Genomic DNA, 21,566 nt, shown 5'->3' on the forward strand with positions numbered 1-21,566 from the left:
AACACGCTATACAGGGACAGACAGCCCTTTACTACACTCTTACGGCATTTTTATTCTGAGAATATGAGAGTACTTGACAAAAATTATTAGATCAAATACTGCAGCATCCAGGGATCAGGGTTGTGGAGTGATAATAGGTGTTACATCCACATCCTAAGTAGGGAACCCATAATGCCTTTGCATGATATCTAGAAGTCTGTGCAAAAGCTTAACATAGCTCACTGCTCTGTGGTACATCTGTGCAGCCGCCTTTTGCCACACAGGCAAAGTATTTTCCCTAAACAGAATTACCTGAAAAAACAACCAAATCCCCAAAAGTGGTTTCAAAAGAAAGGATGGTATATTTTCCTCCCCCTTTCCAACTAATACATCTACCTGCATGCTAACAACAATGAAGATCTATGCAAACCTTCCTCCAGAGTTTGAATTAAAGGCAAAGGATTTTCAGCAAAATGAACTGAGAGGCAGGCAAAGGGATTTTTAATAGTCCACAAGGAAAAAGGAGTGGGAGGTTAAGGCAAGAGAGTTGGTTCATGCAACAGAAGAGAAACAAGGCTGCTCTTGCTGGCTGCAAAGGGCCTCGTACCTGTGGTATGCCGTACTTGTCAATAATCTGCCAAATATACCAGTCTTCTTTCTTGGAAGCCTTACGGAATTTGAAGGTAGTGACAAAGGCGTATTCATCAGGCAGACCTTGTGGAAATACATCCCTGGCACGGGGAGGGAAAAAGAGAGTAGTGTATCAGGCTTAGCAGCGAAGAGAAGAACTTCTAAAACTCTCTGCATGTCCCAGCAACGCTTCCCAAAAATATCAAATAGCTCCACAAAATCTGCTGTATTTGGCAGCCTGCAGAGAGATGAACATGAGTTTGTGCCCTCCAGGTGGTTCTGTCCTTGAGGAACCCTTTTTGGAACAATGGTGAAGCTCTCAAATTAAATGAGAAACAGTGAAAAACTGCAGTCTAGTATCCATCATGTCAAAGCAGTTTCACCTGATGCTTCAGACCACACAATCTGTAAACCATTCTGTTGTCCTCTAGGTGCGCTGGAGACCTGTGACATCTGACAGTGGGCAGGCACACTGAAACTCACTATAAATGTATAGTTATAGCAACAAATATTGTAATATTTGCCCCAAAACATGTGCTACACCTCATGCCTGCCCAAGAAGATGTTCCTTGACTGATGGCCTGGGAGAAGAGGAGAACCTTCTTAAATCAAACATAACAAACACATTAGGCAGAAATTTACTCAGTGCAACACCATGATCCATGCATAAGTCTGAGGTAACCAAAATCAGCACTGTTTGACTCAGCCCTGACATAAGAACACAGCATAACATGAGCATGCAGGGCTGGACAGAAGGGTTAGCTAACCCACTGTTATTATTTTTTTTTGTCGCTAGCCGTTACTGGATGCCTAAGAATGAGAAAAAAACAGAACAAACATATCCCCGCTACCTCCAACCCTTTGGGATGGAGAGGTCAAATTCAGAGACAACTACAATTTCTACATTAATAACTTGTTATGGATTTCTCTTGTATGGAATTCTCCAGTCTCCCCTTGAACTCAGGTAAACTTAGTACATCCACAACATCCTTTGGCAAGGAATCACACAGCCCTGCTACCCACCGTATAATAAGCCTCCTCGTGTTTATTTAGTACTTAGCTCAGTTCTTATAAGGGCCAACACAATGAACCTATTCTTTTTCTATTTTTCATGCCATTCATGATTTTGCAACTTTGCTTATAATGCCTCTAAGCCATCTCTTTTTCCAGCTGAAGAGTCCCAGTTAACTTCGTTGTTCCTCATGCCCAAGCCAGCCTGACTCTCTGATCATTTCTAAATAGGCCTTTCCTAAATATCATGTCTTTGCTTCCGGACATGTGAGCAGTGAGGCATAAGCACCCGTTAGAAAAAGAGAAAAACAAAACACAATAGCAGCAATTAATGCAGAGCAAAACAATGATGACAGATTCTCTTAAGGAATATTTGACATAGTCCATCACTATGTAGAAACTGGCACAAATACATGCAAAACTAGAGGCTCTTAATAGTGTTTAAAGCAAAATCCTCAAAATTTCCAAAATACTTTGTTTTGCAGTTACACAAAGGTTGAAAGCCGGTCTTTCCTAATGCCAAAATATTCAGTCATTTTTTGATCTGTGCTTTGAATTTCCTACCTTTTAGCCAAGTTAAAAATTCAGAACACTGTGCTTTCATCCACTAGTGTGGCTTTTGCTATATAAAATGCCCATGCAGGCTATGCACCATTATAAGCTGGTCTTCCCACTGGGGACACAGGCACTTTCTGAAGTCTTCCAACACAAGAGAAAAATGAACCAGGCTCCGACTAGCTCCTTTACAGAACCATTCCTTTAGGAGAGCAGACAAAGCTGTCTCACTTCTTGGTATTAGCTATTCACAAACCAGCCCTCCCTGGTCACAGATCCACCTCACCCCAGCACCCATCTCTCCCATGGCACACAAAATAGCCAGACACTCCCTCCCTTCGTGACAAAACAAGAAGTGTGTCAGTTGTCACTCTCGTGCCAGAGTTGCCATGGAGAATACAGCTGGCATGACTGGGGCACAGAAAGCCACCAAGGAAGTCTACGGGGTATTTGGCAGGAGAGAGTCAGGTCAATCACATCAGTCAGGGACAGGGCACCCTGCCAGGTCTCCTTCACTGTTGACATGCCTTAGTGCAAATTTCCTGTCAAATGGCTTTGTACACTTGTTGTATCCAGGTTTGTCAGAGAAGATGCATGTTTTGGCTTTTAACATCCACCCCTTCAAGAAACTTCAGCAAGGTGGCAATGTTGACAGTTGAAAAGGTGTTGCTTATTGCACTGTCCTCTTGAACAAAAACCATGGATGTTTCTATATGACATTGCTGCCGGTGGGGCATTTCCCTGTGGCTCAGCTCCTCAAACTCTGTCATTGCTACATCTAAGCCTAGTGCATTTACCATCACTCGCTCCTCACCACCTATCTTCACCATCACATTTAGGTTTAATGAGTTTCCTCCCTGTCCTGATCTTTAGGATTCTGACTCACATTTTGGGCCCACAGAGTGCCCGCTAGAGAGTATTGAACTGTCTCCTAGCTACACCCCACCACCACCTCCAGCCACCTACTGAATGAAAAGCAAGCAGAGAAATGGTTCCTCGGTTTATCCGGTGGTGGCACAAGGTAGTGGAGTTACAGCTCCGGGGTGCTTTGCTCTCCTCCTGATCCATAGCACATTTGCTGTCATCACATCAACAGCAGCGGGACACATGCTTTCGATACTACCTTTCCATAATGGTTTTTCAACTCTGCATATGCAGTTGTGCTTCTTTCCAACTATGAATTAAAGGCAGTGGCTGTGACTGTGGCATCACTGCTTTGCTGAGCAGGGAGGTATAGCAGCATGTGGTTGAAATTAATCCCCAAGATATCCTGTTAAGCCTTGGGCCTGACAACCTACAATCAAATCTGGAATAGCCCACTGCTAGCCTCCGTGTTAATATAGTCTTTCTGGATACCGTTGAGCTGGGAACCGGAATATCACCATGCAAGATTAAATTGAAGAAGGGCTTTCAGATGCTTAATGCCCACAGAAATAACTGGGAGTTAGGTACCTAAATATCCTCGTGCGTCTGGCCACACCTCATCACACAGAGGCTGACAGATGGCCCATCAGGTAGATTGAAACTGACTGAAAGCTATAATGACCTATTACCTGTCACCCTCAACCGATTTTTAAAGGTGCTGAAGAACTGGCTGCAAGTTGCCAACAGAGAAAGGCTTTGTGCCAAAAACAAATCTAAAGACACTCTTGTTGCTCTGAAGATATGATAAAAGCTGTTTCTGAAGTCCTTGGTCCCTGCATCTTTTACACAGATGCATTGCTGCATAAATAACAAAAACTCTGTTTATGAGTTTTCATTTAGTTCCTCACTAAAAAGTGATCTCTGTCTAGAAGCCTGTCTTAACTTAGGGATCCAAGGGCAGAAATTGCTGTCCCCAGAAATATTTTATTTCCTTCTTTCACCCAAGGCTGAATTGAACTGATGATCCATATTATGGAGCTTTGCTGGATGCCTACAGGGAGCACTCTGCCAGCCCCTTAGTCTATAATTCTGACAACAGGATGGATTGCAGAAAAGGCCATTATAAAACTCCAGGACAAGAGAGTCCCTTGGTGCTGCAGGTTAGTCTAAGAGTTAATTAACCCAACTCCAAGGTCAGCTGAATCCCAGCTTCTGCAAAGAAAAAATTATAATAACCAGGCAGGAGACTGTCTTAGCCATTGCCATGCTATTGCTATTTTCACGATATATCCTCCTTCCTACATGCTTCTGTTTGGCATAAGAGCCTACATCTGTGACAATCAGCATGAGATCCTACATCTATAATAATAACACAATGGAGAAAAATAAGAGTATTCTCATTTCAGACATTGAATGTAACGACAATTAATAAGGCGTCTGCATTTCGTGAGAAAGGGTAAGATTAATGTATGTGGGAAATTTGACCACTTCTACAACAGCTAAAACCTGCTAATACTCAGTGTAACTCATTGACTATTAGGGGTTTTCATGTCTGAAACAAGGCTGGAGAAAGCCAGTTCATGTCCATATGTATCACATCACCAGAGTCTCTTGGAATGACAGAAAAGAAGGAAAAAAAAAAAAAAAAGAAAAAGGAAAAGAAATGGTTGTAGAATGATTGTCACAACACAGAATCAACCCCACCTATACAGCCTTGGCAGACATTTCTTTGGCCTTTAGTTCAGAAACCTCAGTGATAGAACAGATACAACCTCCCTAGGCAATTTTTCCCTGTGTTTCACTATCCACCATGCTACAAAAAAGGTCTATCTTATATCTCACTTGATGCAGTTTAGTCTTCCTGAAATAACTTTTTCCACAAGGAACCATGTGAACAAATTCTTCCCACCTCTTGGCTGCAGCCTTTTGTATGTTTATCATCTCTCCCCTCAGTCTTTTCTTCTCTAAAAGACCAGAAAAACTTTCAGTCATTCCACCTCTGCCAAACTTCATCTCCTTTACTTAGTTAGAAGTAGGAGACTCTACCCACACTAGTCCAGGAACGCGTCCAGGTGGGGTTTGAATGTCTTCAGGGAAGGAGACTCCACAGCCTCCCTGGGCAGCCTGTGCCCCTGCTCTGGCACCCTCACATTAAAGAATTTTTTTCTCATGTTTAGCTGGAACTTCCTGTGTTCCAACTTGTGCCCATTGCCCCTCGTCCTGTCATTGGGCACTGTTGAAAAGAGCCCAGTCCCATCGTCCTGACACCCACCCTTTACATATTCATAATCATTGATAAGATCCCCCCTCAGTCTTCTCTTCTCCAGACTGAACAAACCCAAGTCTCTCAGCCTTTCCTCATATGAGAGATGCTCCAGTCCCCTGATCATCTTGGTAGCTCTCCACTGGACTTGCTTGAGCAGTTTCCTGACCTTCTTAAACTGGTGGGCCCAAAACTGGACACAGTACTCCAAATGGGGTCTCACTTTGGCAGAGTAGAGGGAGAGGATAACCCCTCTCGATCTGCTGGCCACACTCCTTTTAGTGCAGCCCAGAATACCATTGGCCTTCTTGGCACATTGTTGGTTCATGGTCAACTTACTGTCCACCAGCAGACCCAGGTCCTTTTCAGCAGAGCTGCTTTCCAGTAGTTCAGCCCCCAACCTTTACTAGATAACAAGCACTTGTCTGGCAATAGAGGTCACAAGATCAGATAGGGACCACAGCAAGATCCTTCAGCTGGGAAGCCTGCTCTCACCACTTCCTTAGAACAAGGAGCCATGTCTCTCACCCCTGACCTCAGTACAGCATCTTGGCCTTTTTCCAACCCCAGCACTTTGATAAATTTTGGGACAGCCCACATACCAGGCCTAACAGCTGCCTCTGGTATGGGGGAAGACTGAGGGAAAGGCCTGGCAGAGAGTGGGAGAGGGTGCAGCACTGAATCGCAAATCCCAGAATCATTGAGGGTAGGAGGGACCTCTAGAGATCATCTACTCTAAAGAAGGATTTTCTTGCGTTCAGATTGAATTTCATGTTCTTAATTTGTTCCTATTGCTTCTTGTCCTGTCACTGGATGCCACTGAGAAGAGTCTGGTTCCATCTTCTTTACTTCCTCCCCATCAGGTATTGTATGGATAAGATCGCACCCTAAACCTTCTCTTCTCCAAGCTGAAGAACCTTAGTAGTCTCTGCCTTTCCTCATATGAAACATAAGTTTGAGAAGAAGTAAGCAACAAGGAAACATTCAACAGGTTTCATGTTTAGTGTAGAATGTCTTGGCAGCTTTGGGTAGAATTTTCTTCTCTGAAGAATAAATGATGAAATCAGGGCAAGAGCTCATGGAGAAACCCGACGCAGGTAATTGAAGTCAAAGCTGATGTCAGGAGCCAAAGCCTCCAGACAAACACATCAAGATATACATGCCCCAAAATCCCCAAGACTCAGAAACTGGGGAAGACAACACTGTACCAATATAAAGAGCAAACAGATCATGACTAGAAGTTAGGCCAAGCATCAGGAAGTTCTGTGAGATGGCAGCTGGGATGAGGACCAAGCCAGGCTGGACCCAGATCAGGCAAGAGAAAATTGAGGGATGGACAGGGCAGGAGGACAGCTTTGGAGCCAGGACTAGGGGGAATAGATGCAGAACAGAACAGGACAGTAAGACAAAAGCTTGGCATTAGCCAAGACGATAATAATGAGAAACATGTTTTAGTTCCCCAAACCAGAAACCTGGGGCACAGCTTTGGCCAGAAGACTGACTGGAGAGCCATAAGCAACAGTAGGACGGCCCCAGTTACCTGAGGAGTGGGGAGAAGCACCAGTTGGATTTAGGGAGCAGCCCTCAGCCAGCTAGAGAGACCTGTAAGTCCTTCAGTGACCAGTACATTGATCCAGCCGCTTTCCTGGCTGTTGTGCTTGCTTGTTCACAAAACCATCACAGGCTGCTTCATCACAAATGGGAAGAAAGGTCATAGTTGTAGGCTCCAGATCGGAAGATGAATAGGCACATTTCCCAGGCAGCTAAGCTGGCACTTTGTAAAAGTACTAGTGCTTATATAAAAGGATACAAATCCTTTAAGCAGGTGATAAAGTCAATTACATATATTACTCAGTTAATGATTTTGTATCTAATTATGAGATGTTGTTATCAATTGTTAAATGTTGCTTGAGGTTATTTGCAAGACCGGGCAGATGTTTTTGTTTTGTTTATTATTCCAGTTATCAGTTTTGTGCAGCTTTATAAGACTGCATTTTCTGTGAACAGTGATGGTGCATATAGCACCTTCTCTGAATCCTGACATCCAAAGGTTAAAATGAACGAAATACGCGAACGCCTACCATGGTGGTATATCCATTTGGGTTCATTCCCAAACCACAGGAGTATGGAAGTAAAAATACAAAAGGCTGGAAGTACAGAAGTTCTTTAATTCCATGTTTCAGTTAATCATTCAAAAGGAAGCTTAGTCATTTCAATTACTAATTAAGAAAGTTAAGCCACTGACTTTCAATCTACCACTACCCTTAGCACCAAAGAGCCTTTGCTAAACTTTGATTGCCCAGGGGTTCTTACAGAGAGCAATCACCTCAGCTGCTAAACACTTCTGAATTTTACCTGACTACACTGCACTGCTTGAATTTCTGACAGTTAGACGGGTTTCCCAGTATTTAAACTTTCACTCACCCCATTCCTATCTACTGATAGAAACAACGACTGGACATAACACCCCAGCAGTGGTGACTGAGTTGCCTGATATGGAGGTAGTCAGCTCATACATGACAGTTCTTGCTTATACACACAAGGACTGCACTAGTCCTATTTGTCATAGTATCAGATTCAGTAGATCATCATTCCTAGCATTTCTGAAGTGCAAACTGGACTTCTTCACTTCAAGGGCTTCTCTCTATGTAGCCCTGGTGGTAATGCTTTACAGTGCTAAACCACACTGCCACTAGTTGTTACAAGCCGCAGCAAGCAGAGATTCTACCCAGAGACTGCTGTGAGCCAAGCAAGATGGGTTTATTCCCCTTGCCACACACCCCAGTTATTTATATACTACTTATCAAGACCAAGGTGTCTTTAGTTGGCTGGCCTTCTCCCAGATCAGGAATTTACTTACTCTGGGACTTGACATAATTTATGGACTTTAGAGCAAACAGTTTTCCTTTCAGTGTATCATATTTATACTTTTTTTTAAAAAAAAAAAAAGATTGTGTGTTTATATGGAGAGAGTGGGGGAGGAGAAAAGGGCAAATCAATCCAGGTTGGCTCCAGGATGAAAGAAATATTGTGAAATCAAGCAAATGTAAGTCATGGGACAGTCTCAAAGATGCACTGAGCTGAGTAAAAGAGCTAAAACAGAATAAAAAATAACAGCCCTCATCCATAAGAAGGAAAAGAATTACTATTGATTTTTTAAGCTGAAGTTCAAACAAGCACAGAGAAATTTACTGCAAAAATGTTAATGATGACAATTCAATCTATGGCTTATGGTTACTCAGTGAAATTATGCACTCACTCTTTTCAAGGCTAATGCTAGCAGGACTCAAATGACAACCCAAAGAGAAACTGTTCTGATAGACTATGACACAACTGGCAGCCTCAGGTCATAAAAGGCTCCAAGGATTTAATCCATGTTGACACAGGATTAAAAATTGCTCATTCTTTTAGGGGTCCAAAACTCATATTAGCTCATGGATAACAACATCTACTAGGAACTGGTCTCTTACAATTAGCATATATATATATCAGTGGGACTGCTACCAAATATTCCTTTTAAAAGCTATTTACTAAGCCTTAATTTCTTTTGTGAATTTCTTGATACTGCCCCTCACAACCATTGAGGTACACTGAGAACAGCTTATACTCCACCAGGACGGAGCCTGTAGTTGCTGCAGAGGCTCCTGACCACATTCTATAGATTCTGTGACAGCAGAACTGAAAGGATCAAAGCAGCAATATATGTGTAGGTACTGGATAACTACTACAAGGCTAACCTAGTGGAACCAAACAATGTAAAGCAGAGGCTCAGATGAAAATAAGGTGAAAAAACAGGGTACTCACTCAGTTTGCTGAACAACAGGAAAGCTTCCAAGTCGCACATAAGCACTCTGAATTCCATTTTCTTTCATTCCAAAAATCTCTTTCACACTGAACGAATCCATCAGGTCAAATCCTGTCCATAATGGAAATATAAATATAAGCCATTGATCGGGCAGTGGGACATGTCTTCAGCTGTACTTAGGTAGTTATCTTAGCTCACAAACACAGCACTTCAGAGATTAACCTTGTTCTTATTGGGAAAAGCCAGAACAAGATTCTGACACGGTCTATTCTGCTTAGTCCAAAAACTCAAAAAGAAGCATAAATTCAAACTGTAACAAGTCCTGAAGAGATTAGAATAGAGTTCTCCAGAAATCAAGTCATTGTTTGCATTGCCACAACACCCTGGAAATGCTGTATAATTCATTAATCCCTATGTAGAAAAATGCACAGGTGCAGACTGAAACACTTTTTCATAGAATTATAGAACCATAGAATCATAGAATTGTTTGGGTTGGACAGGATCGTTAAAGATTGTCTAGTCCGACAGCCCTGCCATGGGCAGGGACATCTTTCACTAGATCAGGTTGCTCAAAGCCCCATCCAACTTGATCTTCAACACTTCCAGTGATGAGGCAACCCCAGTTTCTCTAGGCAACCTGTTCCAGTGTCCCACCATCCTCATCAAAAAAATGGTTTACCTTATCTCCAACCTATATCTACTCTCCTTCTTCAGTTTAAAATTGTTGCCCCTTGTCCTGTCACTACAGGCCTTGGTAAAAAGTCTCCCTCCAGCTTTTTTATAAGGCCGTTTTACATATTGAAAGGCCAAGACAAGGTCTCCCTGGAGCCTTCTCTTCTCCAGCCTGAACAACCCCAAGTCTCTCAGCCTGTTCTCGTAGGAGAGGTGCTCCACCCCTCTGGATTGTGGCCCTCCTCTGGACCCACCTTAATAGGTCCATGTCTTTACTGAAAACTGCTAGTCCAAGACAGTGGACTACATATATTCTTTAGAGAATTTTAATATAACTTATTCCAATCAAGTCATGATTATCAGCTATTAACTTTGACTGCAGACATTTGTGTAAAGCTTCTGACTTTGTTCTGACAAGGCTTATTAGCTCAAGCATAAACCACACACGTGGGTCTACACAGCTCCACAGTCAATATGGTCCCAGCCACAACGAACATCTGTGACATGAAGTCCCAGCTGCTAAACCCTGCCAAGGACAGCGAGGGTACAGTTGTGCCATGCTCCTGAATGCATCTAGTTCCTGGAGGTGCAGCACTGTATGGATGGAACCATCCTGCTTTTAGCTCCAAACTGGCTCCACAGGATGCCAGTTCTGGGCCCCCCAGTTCAAGAAGGTCAGGAAACTGCTCAGCAAGTCCAGCAGAGAGCTACCAAGATGATCAGGGAACTGGAGCATCACCCTTACGAGGAAAGGCTGAGAGACTTGGGTTTATTCATCCTGGAGAAGAGAAGCCTGAGGGGGATCTCATCAATACCTATAAATATCTAAAGGGTGGGTGTCAGGACAATGAGACTAGGCTCTTTTCAATAGTGCCCAACGACAGGACGAGGGGCAATGGGCACAAGTTGGAACACAGGAAGTTCCACCTAAACATGAGAAAGAACTCCTTCCCTGTGCGGGTGCCAGAGCAGGGGCACAGGCTGCCCAGGGAGGCTGTGGAGCCCCTTCCCTGCAGACATTCAAACCCTGCCTCGATGCAGTCCTGTGCCCCCTGCTCTGGGTGTGCCTGCTCAAGCAGGGGGTTGGACGAGATGATCTCCAGAGGTCCCTTCCAACCCCCGCCATTCTGTGATTCTGTGATGCACATCCAAAATAAGAGCCACTCCCAGAACCAGACACACTGTGGAGTTAGAGGCAGAGACACTGCAAAAGCCAGGCTGAGAGTGACTGAGCAGACAACCTCTGTTTTTCTTTCATGTGGGCTATTCCAACCTCTTCTCTCCCTCACACATGCACAATTACACAAATTAGCTCCTGTGGGTGTAATTCTAGCACACAAAACTGGTGATATTATACTAGCTTATTTTGGTAAATTGATTTTAAACTATGGCAGTGTTTTAAACTTTGTTCAGTTAGTGAGCTCCTAAAACTTTTATAGGATAGATAAACATTTTTGTGTGGTGAACTTAGGCCCTAAGATTCTTGGGTTTCTTAATTGCCTTTGTGAACCTTTCAAAACCTAGAGGCTGCAAGCCACAGCAGGGCTTGAAAACAGATGTAACAGGAAAAGGCACCCAGCTAATGATATTATTCTTCAAATATAAAGGAATAAATAGATGCAAACAAACCTCTGTGGGCCAGTCCTGAGGCAAATCAAGATGTGACAGCAAACAGCAAATAAAACAGAAAACTTCCATCATGGAGCTTTTTCAAAAGAAATAGCTTTTTTTTCTGAGGAAATATAATCTTAATTGTTTGCAAAGACAGAAATTGTTGCCTGGTGCCAAGCTGAGGCCTTTTCTATTACAGTAACTTTCCTGGCTGTCAACAGCTTTTCCCTCCTGTCCACTCTATTTTCAGCTATTACTGGACATTCAGGAGGGCAAATAAGGCAGTTAAGATGCTCCAGGGCCTCGTGGCTCCACCTCATAATCACCTCTGCAACAACTCCAGTGATACACTCTCCTGACATACTGTAATCAGCCACGATTGCAGCTATAAATCGTAGCAAACAGACCCTACCAGAATATGAGAGCTCCCTCCTGGCTATCACATAAAAAACAGTATGGCCTGTCCATATAAACCCTCCCACAGCTCATCTCACCATGCGGTACGTACCCTTTATCTACAGCAACCACAGAAATGTGGAAGGCAGCTGAGTGTTGCTGGTAAGAAGAGACCACACTGACTGGCAAGAGAAATTGTTAACTATTCACAGCAGCTGAGCTGTGAACAGTGAAGGCTGAATTGCTGCCCAAGTGATGTCGTAATGTCAGGTCACCAGAGTCCTCAAGCTGTGGAATATTTCTCATCTAATGGAGCTCATAAAGCTCCATTGCTCAAAATACACAAGAGCAAGATACAGTAACAAGAACTTCTTGCTAAGTTTTCCCATCATTAGCTCAGACCCAAACTTATTCTCATCTTTCTCTGACAACGCAGGCTAACGTTCACATCAAGAGCAACTGCTAAGGTGTGCACACTAGAATGCTTTTCCAATGCAAACAAGTTAAGGCTCAGATTTAATCAATCTCTTTTTTTTTTGCCCTAAGATTCCCTCACAACATGCAGTTTAGAAAGCCTAAATAACACCATGAAACATATGCAAGGTTATTAAAACTATTTTGCAAGCAGAACTTGCAGTAATGAAAATAAGTCATGCTCGTAACTTAGACTATTTCATTTGCATTCAGGATTGAATAAAGCGCACAAGTAAATCATAATAGGACTTTTTGTATTCAGGTTATGGATCGGCAAATTGCAAATTTCTTGAAATATTTTTCATTAAAGAGTGAATGAGGGTTGTTCTTTGAAAAATGTCATGTAGGTCCACAGGAAAGTTCAGCCCTAGATGTGTCAGAGTCCACACTCAAAATGAGCAAATGGTTTTGTTTTAATCACACCATTAATTTGTTCTGTGTCAAATTGAGATATTGCCTCCACTTTCCTTAGAGGGAGCTATGAAACAAATTAATTCATGTTTACAGAGCACTTCACATGGGGTTCATCTCGCTAAATGTCAGTTCTCTAGACAGGGTAATAACATAGACTCTCATTCAGTTAGGCACGGAGAGTCAAATACAGGCGCTTCTAGGGAAAGATTAATCTCATACTAAAACAGATGCCAAAAGTGCGTGTTCCTTTCCATTGACATAAAGAGGGCTTAGGATTCTCAGGTTGCATGCTAAACCTCACCTAGTAAAGGTCTATAGCTGGTGAGATTGCCTCCACTCTTAGATACTCCCTTGCCAGCCAAAGCCATGGAGGTAATGGACACGTTGGTTGCTGGAGGATTTCAGCAGCATACAGAAAATGTGGCATCAGGCCATACAGCAAACAATGACGAACTGTGCTGAGGATGAGAGGCATCTCTACTAATTTTAGCTGTCTGAACAGGAGGCATGTGATCTATACAGGTTACTTCGGTTCCCTTGTGGGTCAGCAGAGAAACATAGGAGTCTCTAGGAGGACGACTCATCACATCTGTCTCAGACCTATCTAAAGACAGGCTGAATCCCTATTCGGCAGTGCCCACCTCCTTCCATTCAGCAGAAATTCCATTTCAGACTGCCGAAATTAGGTGAGATGTGTTCCACTCACAGGGAATGCGATCCGTTTTGTGCACCGAATGAGGCAGAACTAAACAGAAAAAAAATGCTCACTTATCACACATAACTTATATTTACACCGTTTCGTTTGCCTCCAGGACTGAAGAAAGGATGCAGGTTTTTAAATTCAGACTAGCAATATCCTAAGATTGCTATCCTGACCACTTACTGTAAGAGCCTCCTTGAACAGATACCATTCCATTTCTAAGTGGGAGAAGAAACAAGCAAACCCAAAATATTGTCATTTGAGCTGAGAAATAGTCAAGGCAGATTGCCCAGGTGGGACTGCAAGGAAGACATCTAGGGAAAATTAAAAATTAATTTGTGCTTTAAAGTCACCTCTAAGGTTATTTCAGCTTAAGGAGAAGAAAATAATATTTATTAGTGTTATTTTTTTGTTTATTTCATGTGCTTGGAAGCACTTCGGAATGAGTATGTTCCCTGTTGACTTTAAGACTGGAACTGGGATTGTGAGGGACACAGCACGGTGCTTTTAATTCAGCCTTGAAACACAATGTTAATGGAAAAAATAGGTGATGCTGTAATCATTTCTCCAACAGGATTTTTCACCTGGCACTGGCTGGCTGCACTGGAAACAGCTCAGACCTTTCCTCAAACATCTTGCTGGCCATTTAGTCTGCTGTACAGCACTTCTGGGCTGGAGTGACAGGAGAAATACGGGCTATCCATTGTATTCTCAACCACCAAGGAGGGGCCACGCTGTCGGTGCCATAGTGAAAATGAGATCTTACAAGTAGCTTCTCAGTCCTCTCCACAAGGGAAAGGGGAAAGAATGTACCTGCCTAAATTAGCAAGGACAAAGCTAGTGTTACCCAGTCATTGCACCATGCTCGACCACAGGATGAAAGGGTGGGACTTCCCTGTTCTCAGCTGCTTTGATTTAAAAGGTGTTTTTTTGTATACCAGGGCAGGTGTGGTTTCCTGGTTGGTTTATAAACTAATCAGTAATGCCATAAATATGGCAATTTTTAAGATGAATAATGCTCTTTGATCGTAAGCCTCCTACTCCATTATATCTACTAAAACAATACGGGGCACTGAAACCCTCTAACATGATTACATCTCCTGAAATGCAGCACGCTTTAGTCCATTAACATTAAAATTAAAATAGTGACCTGAAAGAGAAGCTCAGATTCCTAACAGCATACTTGACTTGAAAAGCAATTTCTTATGCACTGCTCTGCTGATCAAATCAGCCGAATGTCTCTTTACTTGCAAGTAATAACTGCCTTACAGGAAGCAGCCCATTTTTCCGCAGTCAGAAAACACAACCAGATCTGCCCATTACAGGGAAAAGATGGGCAAAACTTGGCCCTGGACAGCTTCTACATCATCTAACTGTAATAAGCAACCAGATTCTCTTCTACAGGAAAGATGTCCACACTGCACCCAACCACACCCTAAAGCGTGGCCAAAGGATGATCAAACAACTCTGTACTTCTCCAATGGTCCTACAACATTTATTTCAAGATAATTATTTCAAGACCAGACTGAAGGGGCCATGGTTGGTTGCCCTGAGTATGAGCTGGATTTCTGCCTGGCTCCTTTAGGGGCCTGATATGGACAACATGGTGGCAGCTAGTGTGCTTGTTGTGATTTTCCTGTCTGTCCCGTGTTCAGGGGCAAAAAAAGCCCCAAATTAAAACAGGACCCGAGCCCAGAAAACCAGAGCAAAAAAAGGAAGTTTTAATAGCTAGAAAACACAGCATTGTGCACGATTGGAAAGACTTTTCAAAGTAGGACAGAGCCATTAACGTCTTCTTTAGTCTGAGGAAAGCTTCTGAGAAAAGTCTCCTGCTTTGCATTCCCAAGGAGCCCAAGGTAACAGTCACAGCAGGAACCACTGGGACACTCCTAATGGTGAACGTTTCTGGTGAGGCAACGGCCTGGAGGGGAATGTGGAAAGCAGATGAGAAAGCAATCAGGAAAGGCACTGGACATCAGCGCCTCAATGATGTGTCCAGAAAATATTTATTATGGGGGATTTCCAGCCTCAGGCGCTAATATCAAACAAAGCAGCTTTTGCAGGAAATGCTCCATACTCTGGTCTTACTTAAACTCTCAGCTGAATTATCAGCCTTGTCAACGTATTGATGGAGTATCACCAATAGCCAAGGTCAGGGAGGTTGTCACCAGCTACTGGTTCTCTGAGACTCCTGAAAATAGCAATCTGTATTGCCTGTGATAAAACAGCGTATGTTACTTTTACTAGAGGGAGGTCAATGGCAATAAACTTTATAGTAGACTAGAGGAGTGTATAAATTCCTAGGAAGAACAGTATCACTTGGGAGCCTTTCAGCAGATACAAGATCTTATCAATTTTCTTGCCTAGCATTTCTGCAGTCTTGAAAGTCAAGCTTTCATGGACTGCCTGTGCTCACATGGAAGGGCCTGCGTGTTCACTAGGTCCTGAACACCCCTTTCAATTCCCCCAGTATGGTGTACAAGGCTATTACTGCTATAAAGAGCCCTCATTTTTATTACCTGTCCTAGTTACTTTCATGCTAATATATACTTTAAAGATAACATAAAAAAACCACGTTATCATGCCATATTCTAAACTTAAATAGTGCGTTTAACCAGCTATGCCTGGTAATTAGTTACTTGAAGTCAGAGTACAGACGAGGGGTATTTTTCTTCTACTGTATCTAAACCTTTGGCATCCTTATCTTCCATAACACTCTACGCTGAAACCGGCTACTTCTGGACAGCCAAGATGTGTCTCAGTTCAGGGCTGGGATAGAAGTAAAAGTGTCCAAACCCTGAAGGGAAAACCTACTACTTTATTCAACATGTGTTGCTGTTATTGTTATAGCATCCATCATCTGCTACAGCATTTTTGTTCTTCCTGACATTCCTTTCTCCCCAGGAAAGGAAATCCTGGCAAGAGCTGACAGAGCATCTGATATTAAGGATATTTTTAAGACCTCACTGAAAACTCCATCTCTAAGGCTCTTCCACTACCTTAAAATTACCTACATCCAGATCAGTATATCACTGCCCCAACCACAGAACCCCTTGGCAACAAGAAGTACTATTTAGGAGGGGGTGAGGTGCACACTGGTGCTATCATCCTTCAACATCTTGTTGGTGTGCTGGCAGGAGGCGGTCAGAAAGCCCCTTTCCTCTTTCTTGATGACCAGCTGCTTGGGTTGGTGAGATGTCTGTGATGACAACACTGGGGTCAATGTCAAAGCAGCCAGACACTAAATCTTCACACTGTCCCAGCATGCTTGTGGGTACACAGGTGTCACTTGTTTGCTCGTGGTAACCTAGAAAACAGGTAAGGTCAGAGTCCTGCAGCTCAGACACTATTTAGACCTGTCGCATTTTGAATGATTGTAAAAAGGGGTTTGAAATAAAGTCTTTTGTTGGACTAATCTTTTTACTCTCTCTGGCTGTCAAAAGAAGTGCTTTCCAAAGACTTAAGATGGAAAAGAATTCTGCCTCCTTGTACTGTTTTATTCCTCTCTAGTTCACCTCTCTAACAAAGACAGAAAAAGCAGCAGCTTATTTTTTGCATGAATAATTCACCCCACATCTAGCACTTCCAGCTCAACAGTTTGATTCAGCAGTACCATCCGGCTGTGGTTATCTGACTTATTCCCAAAGCATTAAGCACTGCACCTCTGGAGGAACAAACCAGAGAGATTTACTGGTTGCCTCCAAGCCTTGCATGAAGTAGTGCACTGACTAAAGGGGTTGCACAAGTCATTAAAAAAATTAATTTTCTATATTTTACAAGCAGCTTGCAAGGGAATTTTGGAACTATAAAATTTTCTTTAAGCCTATAGATTAAAGGCCCTCAAGAGTGTTTTAAAGAGGTTCTTGCTATTAACCGGTTGCCCTTTTTTCCACAGATGTTACAGTTGGGATTTAAGCAGCATTTCATGCTGGTCTGAATTTCTTCTCACCAGATCCACCGGACTTCAGTGAGGACAGCAGCTAAGAGCTTAAGCTAATAATGAGGCTTTGTTGAAGCACATGAAACAGCTCTTACGCCAGCATGAAGAAGGTATCTTCCAGCAAGCCTACTGCCTTCTAGGTGATACTCCATAAGGTGGCTTAGAGGACCCTTTAGATGGTCTCAGTTTTATAAAAATAATAAAACAGATTTACCCTCGATACACGACGCCAACACTCAGGCTGTTGGTTTATGGATTGGGTTTGCTTCCGCCGCATCACGACATGTGGGAAACTTTTCCTTGGCCCCAGCAAAGGAGCAAGCCACACAGGCAGATCACAAAAAAGGGCTTGATCTCAGCTTAAGTACCAGTCCACTTTTGGGATTACGAGAAGCAGAAACCTTGCTTGAGGCATATAACAGAGTTATACCTCAAAAAGGAGCAAGCTTTGGTAGGCAGTGAGGCAGGTGAGCAGGCGATTACCAGGTTGAACTGTGGGGCCACCCTGTTTCAGAAATATCAGCTTAAAGCTCAAGTCAAAAGCAGGGGACAGATATAGCACTTGGTAGCCTAACACAGGAAATGAAAGATAACACTTCAGGAAAGATAAAAGGGATTTAAAACCAGTAAGAAAATTAGGCCAATGAGCCAATATGAGAGAGGGGCCAAAACCACAAGCAAATAAATGAATACACTGTTATAGTCCTCCCACCTGGTGGAAAGAGCTGTTGTAATCTAACCCCCAGCCTGTTGTAAAAACAGGAAATAAATACAGGTCTAAAGCGGCTGCCTCTGAGGCAGCACCTTTCATCACCTGATCTCATGTTAATAACACACCACTTTGTGTGATGCATTGTTCTGTTTATCTGCAACAGTCCACTTATTCTCTCTTACCTGTTTGCCTCTCAGTTTTGCAAGTGGCATATTGAACAACACTGAAAGCTGTTTTTGACACTGAACTCTTTGCCTCATTACTGAAGGCTTTTCTGTGTTGAAGTCGTTCTCCATTTTCTCAGTGATGGACATTTGGCTTAGTGCCACGGTCCCTCTTTCAGCTCCTTTCCTGCTCCAGTGATTTACAAGATTAAACAGGGGTTCATTATTCCTTTGATGTCCTTGTACGCCAGATAGGCTTGCACTAGCTGAACTTACTAGGACTATTTGTATAAGCTTCTGATTTTGTTTAGTTCCTCTATTTTGAATTCGTCTTTTGAGTTCCTCGGTGCCTAAAGTGCTCTGTGTTCCTCTGGAAAACCATAAAATGGCACAACTGCACACTCACCACTTGGGACAGCAGTGGGGAGGGGAGGACTCTACACTTCTTTGAATAAAAGTTTTGTTGGCAGTACAGTGGTCCCAAGAGGAGTCCATGCATATAGCTAAGAAAAAATGACAGTGGGTGTTTATGAGAGCAGAGTGGCAGGACTGATACATTCAGTATAACCTGTAACGGTTCCTATTGCTTGTTTGTATGAAAGGCCAGTATTATTTTTTAGGGTAAGAAAAGGTATTTGAGGAAGAGTCTCCCTGTAATGTTGCTATCTGGGCTATAGGGAAACCGCACCAACATGTTGTTTATGAAAATAAAAATATTCCTATTATTTTTAGGTGCTATGAGCAAGGCCTAATATGAAAGCAGGTAAAGACTACTCTTAAAGAGAGAAACACAAGAGAAACTGTGGTGGTTGCTATATGCCAGATGATCAGTACAAAATAGATTAGACCTACAGGTAAACTAAAACCTGGCCACAGCTCTCATCGGAGAGCATTCACCCCAGACAGACTGATTTAATTCCAAATGTCCAGAGGAGTTTATTGAAATTATTTATATATGCACCTTCTTCCCATCATGTGTGCACAATGGCCATAAAGCTTGCACAGGTGAAGAGTCTATGGGGTGGTTTCTCCAGGCTCCTCTTTCGCAGCAATCTGTCTCTGAAGTAGAATTAATCTAAAATATTTGGACCAAGAAATATCTGGCAAGTACCTCATAGTTAGCCAATCCATTAGTGTTTTTATAGCCAAAGGACTGGTTATTCTTGGGCTATGAATAGTCAAAAAATCTAATTTATTTCCTTTTCATCAACCTCAAATGCACTGGAGTAAGAAAAACTCCTGGCTTGTTTAACTTCTGGGAGAAAGCAAATACCACAAGTTTAAAAAAAAAAGAAAGCCTGTAGGTCTAGATTTATTTTTTTTTTTTTAATATGCAGGTGGATCTGAATACTTCATGTGCACATTCCTGTGCATGCTTAACCCTTGTTAAGTCTTACATGCGAACGCAGAAGTCAGAATTTGCCACCACTGAGAGTCAGACCAGAGAACGTCTTTCACAGGGACCGCTCAGCTGTTACCTGTTTTCTTCCCACAGTAGCGGATTTAAAGTAATTTCAGCACTCATCCTCCATGTTTCCTGATGTCTTTGAGCAGCTCAGCCAGGCTACCTGCTGCAGCACAGATCTGATGCCTAGCATCGGTCAGGTCATTCCCAGTGCCAGAAGTCCACTGAGATCCATGATGCTGGGTAATAGCTACATCTCTGACCATATTAGGAAAAATATTAATTTAAAATATGAGGGGTTTATTTAAAGAACTCAACCCAGCTCCGTTGGTGACAGAGTGGTTATGCATCCTCTGCAGGGTGCTTGAGTGTTTCCCGGCTCCTAATCCAGATGCACACTTTGGTGGCACCCTACCCCGTTGGGGTGACGGGAAACTTTTACTTTCCCATTCTTTAGTAGAAGGGAAATTCCTTGGTACATAAGCCCAAAAGAAACTACCACAGGTCCCCAAGCCAGATAACTTGGGGATCTTGACACTGGGCATGCCACAATGCACATCTAATGCACAGGTTAGAGTTAGCCCACAGGACTGCAGTGACTACACTTAGAAGTCACAGATGACTTATTTGTAATTATTTGCCTGCTTGCCCTAGTTTTCTGGGAGTTACTGGATATTAAAATGTCCTTGAAGACAGGTAAATCATTTGGCAACCTCTGAAAAGCTTCAAAGATCTTTTAAGTGCAATGACCTAGGCAATAATGTTAAGATTAGCTATCGCACAGTACATAGACTCCTAGAAAGCAAAGCTAAAAGGGACTCGCTAAAGTCACCTGCACCAAAGGTATCCCACCTACCAGCCCAGGGGACAAATCCACCCCACAGCACAAGTCCATCCATTTTCTCCAGCTCACAGGAGGCTGAAATGACCCTTGGGTCTACAGGTACAAGTCAGCTACTACTTTCCCTATATACTTCTCATCAATAGACAGCAGCTAGAGCCAGATGTATATGTCTCAGGAACCAGGTTTCAAATTCAGCTCTCCAGATCCTTGAAGAATGGAGAACATTAGTACTCAAGGCAGTGCTAATCACTCTATGAATTTTTATATGGGGAACTTCCCAGGGCAAGTGTGGAGGGGAGGAAGAAATAAGAAGCCCTTAGCCCTTTCCCCATTACCTTTGCCTAGTGAGGGGTCACTGAAAAATGTGACAGCAAAGTGGCAATGCCACGGCACAGCAAAGCTTCATCCTTCTGCCCCACCTCCACACCAGTATCCAGTCCTGCCTATACACGTATAACACAGGATGGAGAGTGGCTGGTGTCCACATGAATAGCCAGCTTCAGCTTCACCGCATATGTGCAGTCTTTGCCGGTGACCATCGTGTCTGAGCATCTACTGTCTGAAGACAGTGATCCGTTACAAATCTCTGCAGCTATTCATGGATTTTGCACTTGCCTCTCAGGGGCTTCCCAAGGAGACTATGAGAGGGACAATACTGAATGCCAAGTACAAAGGGAGGGCAAAATGCCCATCACACAGGCACCACAAAAACGCTTTTGTACCCCAGAGGACATCGGTCTAATGTGCTCGTTCTGCAGGTTCAACAGCCAGGACACTCTAATTTCCTCCTACCACCACGTGTTTTAGTGGGCAAATATAAATAGTCCCAGGGATATTATAATTAGCTAGTGAGTCACCGGCATCTCTGGAATGTGAACCCTGTGCTGCAAACCGCAGGACGCTGGAGACATGCTGACAGTTAAACCCAGCCGCTGCAGTCTATAATTGTAGGGTACTAGTTTTACAACCAGTGCCTCTACCATGAAATGCCCAAACATCCTTTACAGACCTACAGAAAAACACAGAGGTCATAAATACGCTGGCATTCTTCTCACGTGCACATGGAGGTTTCCGAGATGGAGAAGAGCGTTAGAGGCTGAAGTCAATCTGTGGTACAACCCATAATG

General features: G+C 43.0%; 1 protein-coding gene across 3 annotated transcripts in view; it reads right to left on the reverse strand.

Annotated features, from left to right (window-relative positions):
* COL22A1 (collagen type XXII alpha 1 chain) overlaps positions 1-21,566 on the reverse strand; it is a 262,270-nt gene that overhangs the window by 150,650 nt on the left and 90,054 nt on the right. For all 3 annotated transcript variants that reach the window (XM_075085891.1, XM_075085889.1, XM_075085890.1), the window contains 2 exons: positions 9,107-9,218; positions 587-710 (listed from right to left, as the gene is read on the reverse strand). In XM_075085891.1, the coding sequence (XP_074941992.1) occupies positions 587-710; positions 9,107-9,218 (236 nt within the window). The remainder of the gene's footprint in view (positions 1-586; positions 711-9,106; positions 9,219-21,566) is intronic.

This window comes from Phalacrocorax aristotelis, chromosome 2 (assembly GCF_949628215.1).
Source record: "Phalacrocorax aristotelis chromosome 2, bGulAri2.1, whole genome shotgun sequence".
In the NCBI taxonomy this organism is placed as follows: Eukaryota; Metazoa; Chordata; class Aves; order Suliformes; family Phalacrocoracidae; genus Phalacrocorax; species Phalacrocorax aristotelis.